The 8,054-nt window shown below is 47.2% G+C and overlaps 1 protein-coding gene and 1 long non-coding RNA gene across 2 annotated transcripts in view; one reads left to right on the top strand and one right to left on the bottom strand.

The window, feature by feature from the left end:
* LOC131480593 (uncharacterized) overlaps nt 1-8,054 on the bottom strand; it is a 128,299-nt gene that overhangs the window by 102,383 nt on the left and 17,862 nt on the right. The gene's annotated exons all lie outside the window — the stretch shown is intronic.
* Nucleotides 8-8,054, top strand: part of EXOC5 (exocyst complex component 5) — a 45,201-nt gene continuing 37,154 nt past the window's right edge. Inside the window, exon 1 of the mRNA XM_058666491.1 lies at nt 8-427. Coding sequence (XP_058522474.1) covers nt 401-427 — 27 coding nt within the window. The 5' untranslated portion in view covers nt 8-400. The remainder of the gene's footprint in view (nt 428-8,054) is intronic.

Raw genomic sequence — 8,054 nt, 5'->3', positions numbered from 1 at the left:
GTTCTTCCTCGTCCAGCCCACTTCCGGGACGGTGGCCCGCGAGCCCCACGCTTCCTCCGCCGCCCGAGCGCGCAGCCCAGCTCGGAGGGCCCCGCCGCCCGCGTCGCTCGCCCGCCCCCTCCCGACCGCCTTCCCGGGCGGCGCGCAGCTCCACTTCCGGCGTGTGAGGCGGTGACAATGGGAGCGGCGCGGGCGGCGCCGGGAGGCAGCTGACAGGCGTCTGGGGCTTCGCTTCATGGCCGCTCTGGGCTGGGGAAGGAGTCGGGAGCCCGCCGCGGCCCGGAGCCCGAGCCGCCGAGCCGCCAGGCCGAGCGGGGGAACGTGTGCGCGGCGCCGCTGAGGCGCAGCATGTGAAGGGAAGACGGCGGGCAGCGCGGGCCGAGCCTCTCAGCCGGCCGGGATGGCCACGACGGCCGAGCTCTTCGAGGTGGGGTCCGGCGCGCGGCTCCGGGGGGCGTCGGCAGGCCCGGAGCGGGCGGCCGGGCCCGAGGCGCTGGGCTGCGGGCTGCGGGGGCCGAGGGGCGCGGCGGGGTGTGTGCTCCGGGCCCCCCGAGGCCGAGGGGCGCGTCTTTGGGGCTGCGGGCCGGAGCGGGGCGCCCGGAGCGGGTGCCTGGCCGCTCAGCCCCTCCCGGTCAAGAAGGGGACGGGTGTGTTCGGTTGGGTTTGGACAGCGAAGGCCCGGTTAGCCCTTGCGACAGGAGGGAGGCGGAGCCGAGATGCGGGTTGGGGTCGGGAGGCGCTTCTAGAACCGACAGGTGCCGGAGCCCCGAGTCCCGTTCGGGCTCTGAACGTTCTCATTTCGTGCAGAATCCTGTGAGGTGTTGGGGAGAGTAGGCGAAACCCAAGTGGGGACCACAAAGGCAGGAAACATCTCCTCCTAGCCTAAAGAGAAAGGAAAAGAGGTTTTTGAAAAGAGAAAGGAAAGGAGGGCTCCTTATTTTTTGTTTGATTTTTGAGGGGGGTATGCTCGTGTTTCTTATTGAGTAACTCGAGTGTGAGTACTACTCGGACACACACTGCGCGGCTGCTACGTGCAGAATTTCTCCATCGGTGAAAATTGTTCCTTTTTCCCGAGATTCAGCAGGTTTTGTGACTTCCACTCCTGACTCAGAGTTTGCCTGTCAGCTGAGATTTTCTCTGAGCGCGTGACCACTTGTCCTGAGGTCTGTCCCCTGGGGCCACTCACCGTTGGGGACGCCTCTTAAAGTCACTGTGGGGTTCGGCTTCATCGCCAGGACTTTTTCTTAGGTCTGTGGGGAGAAACTGCGAGACACTTCACGAAAGTTGTGTAGGAAAGACCTCACGGCCGTCTTTGAACCTCAGGGGTTGGAGGGCTGCACAGGTGTTTTTGAATGATGACATAGAAGAAATAACTGGTTCAACAGGTGAGGCCGTGAGAGCTTCAGAAGCAGGGGAACCCAAGGGCTCTAAGGCCCCGAGAGCAAATTGCTTGAAATTGTTTCCCTGAGATTCCGGGTGGTGTTGGAACGCAGACGGAAGATGAGCAAAGGAATACGGGGTGATAAGACGACCTTGATTAAACAGCAGCTTTTTAAAAGGTTAAGGTGAAGTAGATGAGGAAGAATACACAGTGGAAGGAATTGCAACGTGGGCAACTCCTTAAATGAAAAATGTATCAGCTTTAAATAATTTTACTTTATTACACAGTATAAAAAATAAACTTTAGGTTGTAGGAAGTCACCATGCAGGAAAAAAAAAATGACCACTTTTCAGTGTTAGTACGTTTTGGACTTCATTTCAATGGCTTTGCTAAGAGGAATAGAATAGTCATTTATGAGTGAAGGATTTTAGAATATTGGTTGTTTCTTCTTGGATTTATATGTTAGAAGAGAGAGTCCAGTAGTTTCTAATTCCTAAAATTGGGCCGCGGGTGTATTGACCCTGGCACGAGGAGACGTCATTCTTGCTAAGACTTGCTGACTTTGTTTCCCTGAACAAGATGCTAAAGCGCTTTTGTACTTCCATATGGTAAAGAAGTTCAATCAAGTTAGTGTCACTGAATTTAGTGACTCGTTACATAGTAAGATTCAGTGATGATAGTGACTGTGATCTTGTGGCCAGAGGGTTCTAGAACAAATTTAAACACATCTATAGAGTTTCAATTCAAGAGGACTTTACTCCCTACCACTTGTGGCCTGTTGCTTCACCATAACTTGAAAACATATTTAGAATTCAGTACTCCTAGTTGAGACCTAAGTCTATCTTTTCTGGGTTGATTAGCAGACTAGTAGCCCTACCAGGTTCTTTCTCTTGATAAATTCTCGCGCTAAAGTGAGATGTTGACCTGTTTGCTTCAGAAGAAAGGAGTGGAGGGGAAAAAACCACCACCACCCTCAGCCCCTGTTGCCGCTTCCTGCAGCTGCTGCTTAGGATCGAGGCTGTAGGACAAGTTAGGGAGTGTCTCGGGCTTCCCTTTCTTAGTCACAGCTGGAGGACTGGGAAGCTGAGGGCGGATGTAGTCAAGACTACTTTGTTTCCATGCATCCTGGTTTTCAGGCGCTATCACACACAATTGTGCTTTCATTTTCCACACTGGAGAAGTTAAATGAACATAAAATGAAGCTTTTGAATACATGATGCTTGCTTGTGTTAACTTTGCATTTCTTGAACTTGTGTTACTGGTGCTAGAACTCCTCTGTGAACAGAATCGATTTCATGCATAAAGTCAAAGTTGCAGGAGATTTCCCTTGTTGACTGAGATGTTTGGCGATAGAGGATTCGGTTATTGTAATAGTCTATATCCTAGGAGCAGGTTGTTAGTTTCAAACCTTATGGCACATGTTTGGGAAAGGGTTCTCGGTTTTACACTCCAGAATGGCTGTTACCAACAGGGATTTCCATGTGGTTTGCATGAATTATTCCTTCTGCATTCAGAAAGTGGCTGGGGTGATAAATTCTATTTTTGTTGCAAATATTCCTCTTAGTGTAGTACTAAGAATGTGGACTCTCTTCTCATTTGCTAATTTTCTTTTCTGTCATTCTCTTTCATTTCTCCTGGGCTGACTATGTTTGTGGAAGAGTTTTTTGTTGTTGTTGTTGTTTTGAAATCAGTAAGATCCCTTATTCATTCATTCAGCAAGTATGATTACCTATGAAGTTGAAGATAAGGTGCCAAGGTTAATGAGACTGCATAGCTCAAAGGACACAACTTTAGAAATGTTAATCCTACAAGATGTTCTGCAAAAAATCCAAAATGATTCATAGGCCAAAAAAGTTATGAAATGGGCATAGTCTGTTTAATTGGAGATTGGCAAATTTATCTTTCTTTGTTAATAATTCTAAGAGATCTATATCCAAATTTTATTGACCATGAGCCTGCTTTATTTTGTACACTTCTTGATTTTGTGAATTATAAGGTACTTTGAAAAATGTAGAATTAGATATAGAACCCATTGCTACTATCAAATAGCAAACACAAGGAAAAAATATTGTAACCATCTCTAGACAAAGCAATACATGGCATCGAAGAGCTCTAGATAAAGTGCCAATGGCATTAGAGGATGGGAACATTACGTGTTACAGGAGGAAACGATTAGAAGGTGGCATCTCAGTTATATACGAAGGAGGGATTAACTTTGAGTCTGTGGAATGGAGAGGCTCCCAGTGAAGCCAACTATGAAAACCAGAGCATGGGGAGCAGCTGGGAGGCTTGGGAGACAAGGGACAATTCATTTTGGCTGAATATAGCACATATGAAGAGGGGCCTTGAGGTAAATACAGATTTAATTGTGGAGATCCTAAATGTGGAATTGGAATTTGATTTTTTTTCTTTCTTATAAATGCAGATGCTTTGACAATAGAATAGTGCTTGAAGTCGGGTAGTTTGGCCACGGTTGTCATAACTGACTTCCACATTGGAATGTGAATGTCCAAAATGTGTGAACATGTCTCTCAGATTTTTCAAGCTAAACTTTGTATCTCCTGGTCAGTTTGCTGGCTAAGCAAAAATATATTTGTGCTAAAATACTATTTATTTTAACCATATTAATTGTTAAGTAAATTTGGAATTGAGCTCCTAATTAATGTATTAATCATTAATTAACTAAACCTTTTTGAATACCTCACCTGTCTGAGAACTGCAGGTTTCAGGGACTAAAGCTAAAAGATGGTGAGGAAAAGTCTCGTTGAAGGAGATGAGCGTGTGAACCAAAGCACAGCGGAGCAGGGGTGCCGAATCCCGTCCTGAGGTTGTAGGGAAGGTGGCGCAAAGTGAAGGACAGGTCAGCGGCCGCTGACGGAGGCTTAGAGCCTCTTCCAGTCTGAGAGGACCTTCGCAAGAGACCAGAGATGACTGGTTCGTGAGGTGACGGGTGTTGAGGGAATACTGAGAGGCTGTGACTGTGTTTGTTTTGGGAAACGGGGGTGAAGGTTTATTCCCACGCATTTAGACCAGGCGCTTAGGAAAGTTATGAGTTGATTTTTGTAGAATGTGACTCAACTTTTTTTGTGAGATGGGCAAGCGGGAGGCAGACTGGGGGATAGTTGGAGAAGGCAGACAGTTTTAAAATTAGTGTGAAAAATAGCCTTCAGCAGGGAGGAAGCTGTTAGCTGGGAACATAAGGGTTGTGGGCACGCTGGCTAACCTTAGTTCTTGTGATTTTTTGAGTGTTCCAGAATTGTTGATTGTTTGGTCTGGGCTGGTGACACTGTAATCTAATTCCGTGAGGACAGAGCCAGCAGGACATGTAGGAAGACTTGGAGAGGCAGAGTCAGCTTGTGCGAAGGAGCAGTTCCAAGTTTGTGAGCTCTGGAAAGTAGATAGTTGGTGATTCATTAACTGTGACAGAAAATTGGAAGGACCGTTTCAGGGGAGAAAATAATATATTCATTTACAAAGATACATACACATATATTTCTATATATCTTTATAAATGTATATAAAATTTGAATCTTTGGCAAGACACGCTATGAAGAGTTTTGGGAGGCAGTTGAACTTGTGTCAACTAGTGAATTGAAAGAGGACCTAGGGCCTGGCGCAGCAGCCTGGTGGCTAAAGTCCTCATCTTGCATGCGCCAGAATCCCATATGGGCGCCGGTTCTAACCCTGGCAGCCCCGCTTCCCATCCAGCTCCCTGCTTGTGGCCTGGGAAAGCAGTCGAGGACGGCCCAAAGCCTTGGGACCTACACCCACGTGGGAGACCTGGAAGAGGCTCCTGACTTGGGATTGGCTCAACTCCGGCCATTGTGACCATTGGGGAAGTGAATCAGTGGACGGAAGCTCTTCCTTCCTGTCTCTTCACTCTGTATAGCTGCCTTTCCAATGAAATTAAATAAACAAATTTTTAAAAAAACAAAGAAAGAAAGAATGAGGACCTAACTGGGGATGGCAGCCTAGGAATTACCATTGTATATGGGTGATCATTTTGGTCTGCTCCCTAGTAGTTGTGTGATCTTGAGCTACTCACTGAACCTTTGTACCTCAGTTTTCTCATCTGTAAAATGGGGAAAGGAGTAGTTTCTTCTTCACAGTAGCACTTAGAAGATTCAGTGAGGTAAGAAACTGCTGAGAGAATGCTGGTAAAACAAGGGGCCAGCGCGAAAGCGTAGAGGGCCAGTCAGGGCCAGTCAGCTGCTCCCCTGCGCCTGAGAGGCGTCTACAGGGCAGTGGGGTGGCAGGAGAGGCCGAGGCTCAGCAATGGGGTTGTAGGTGTGTGTTTTAGGCTTTGAGTTCTCCACGCAGGCCCATTTTGTAAATTTTTTTTTTTTGACTACTCAGGTCTGCCAAAGGGGAAACTTTATTGAGGCAGTGGGGCCTGGGCAGATGGCGGGCGTGCTTTTGAGGGAGGCAGGGCCGTATTTGACCGTTTGGGGCACAGGGTGTTGGTGTGGCCACATTTCTTCTCGGCAGTTGACAGCACAGGGGTGCAGGTGGGCATAGCACTTGCGGCAGATCATCTTGTCACAGTTGTGCTTCTGGGCGCGCTGGGGCAGGGACATCCCTGTGATGCTCCCCTGCAGGCGTGGATTCTTCCCGGATGTTGTAGTCAGACAGCGTGCGTCCACCCCACAGCTGCTTGCCGGCTGGTCAGCGGGCATGCCCTCTTTGTGCTGGATCTTCGCCTTGATATTTTCAGTGGTATCGCTGGGCTCCACCTCGAGGGCGATGGTCTTGCCTGTCAGGGTCTTCACGAAGATCTTCATTTTGATGTCTGTGGAACCACTTGAATGCCTGGCTGGAGAGAAAGAGCCAGTGTATAAACTTGTGTGATCAGTAGGTCCTTAAATTGAGGTAGTTGTATACACCGCATGTGCATGCAACCGTGTCACAATCCTGAGGCCTTGGTGTGCTCTGGGAATTGGATGGTGGTGTTGGGGCAAGGGATAGGAGTGGCAGATATTGGAGATTTGAAGAAGTTTTTTTGTTGTTTGTTCTAGTAGTGGGTCACAGTTTCATGTGACACTAACGCTGTAAACTAAAAAGCCATAGATTTAATGAAACATTGAGTTAGTTGAGTAGTTTAATGTTGAAAAGTGTGTTGAGCGAGGGTGTGGGTGTTTGGCAAGTGACTCACACACTGCTTGGGATACCTCTATTATTATTGGGGTGTATGACTTTGAGTCCCAGTTTCCTCCTAGTGCACCTCTGGCTAGGCTGGGGTGACGTGGCACTGCCACGTACGGAGGCAGGGAGAGCCTTGCTGAGTTCCAGACTCCTAATGTTGGTTAGGCTCGGCCTTCAGGGTGGTCGTGGGCATCTGGGCACTGAACCAGAGGATAGGAAATGTCGTGCCTGTCTCTGCCTTGCTCTTCCTCTCTCTCGCTCTCCATCTTAACAAATAGATAAAGTTATACTTAACACATAGTGTATAAACTTATAAATAGGTTTAATTTAAAATGCTGATGGAACATTATTAGATATTAAAAGCATTATTTTCTTTTTTCTTTTTGCAAGATTTATTTATGCAAAGTCAGAGATACAGAGAGGAAGATCTTCCGTCTGATGATTCACTCCCAATGATTCACTGATGATTCACTGCAATGTCCGGAGCTGCACCAGTCCGAAGTCAGGAGCCAGGAGATTCCGGGTCTCGCATGTGGGTGTAGGGTCCCAAGGCTTTGGGCCATCCTCCACTGCTTTCTCAGGCCACAAGCAGGGAGCTGGATGGGAAGCGGAGCTGCCAGGATTAGAACCAATGCCCATATGGGATCCCGACACGTGCAAGATGAGGACTTTAGCCACTAGACTACTGCGCCAGGCCCTAAAATGATCATTTTCATGCTGTTTATGTAATCTTAAAAGAACTGATAGTAATGTGGAAAAAATACCTCTGGATTATAATACTGATTTAGTGTCTTGACAAGATTTAAGTTTCATTGCCTTACTCTCCTTTTGTGTAAAAATGAGATGAGAGAGGTGGCCTAGAATGATATTTAAATACAGTTTTCATTTTAAAACTTTAAATCTGCTGAGATTCTGCTGAGACTTATAATGTAATGTAACATTCTATTACTTTTAATTTTTGAGCATAGAGATCAGATATTATTTCATGTTAGAAGTGAGATACATGGACCCGGCACAGTAGCCTAGCAGCTAAAGTCCTCGTCTTGCTGGCAGCAGGATCCCAGGATCCCATTTGGGCACCGGTTCGTATCCCAGTGTCCTGCTTCCCCATCCAGCTCCCTTCTTCTGGCCTGGGAAAGCAGTTGAGGACGACCCAAAGCCTTTGGACCCTGCACCTGCGTCAGAGACCAAGAACAGACTCCTGTCTCCTGGCTTTGGATCGGCGCAGCTCCAGCCGTTGCGGTCACTTGGAGAGTGATTCATCAGATGGAAGATCTTGCTCTCTGTCTCTCTTCCTCTCTGTGTATCTGACTTTGCAATTAAAAAAAAGAAGTGAGATATATTCTACCGTGGGAAGATAACTTTGCTTAATAAAGCTAAAGTATTTAGCAGAATTCTGAAGTACCATCATTTAGATAGTCTTCAAAATAATTCTGATAATGTTGTTCATTGATTTTTTTATTCCCCAAACAGCCAACATTACCTCAAACTGACTTTAGTTTTAAAAGTAAAAGCACTTTAGAGTGTTGCA

This window comes from Ochotona princeps, chromosome 6 (assembly GCF_030435755.1).
Source record: "Ochotona princeps isolate mOchPri1 chromosome 6, mOchPri1.hap1, whole genome shotgun sequence".
Taxonomy (NCBI): domain Eukaryota; kingdom Metazoa; phylum Chordata; class Mammalia; order Lagomorpha; family Ochotonidae; genus Ochotona; species Ochotona princeps.
The sequence above is the reverse complement of the archived record's forward strand: the minus strand, read 5'-3'. Positions and strand labels throughout refer to the sequence as shown.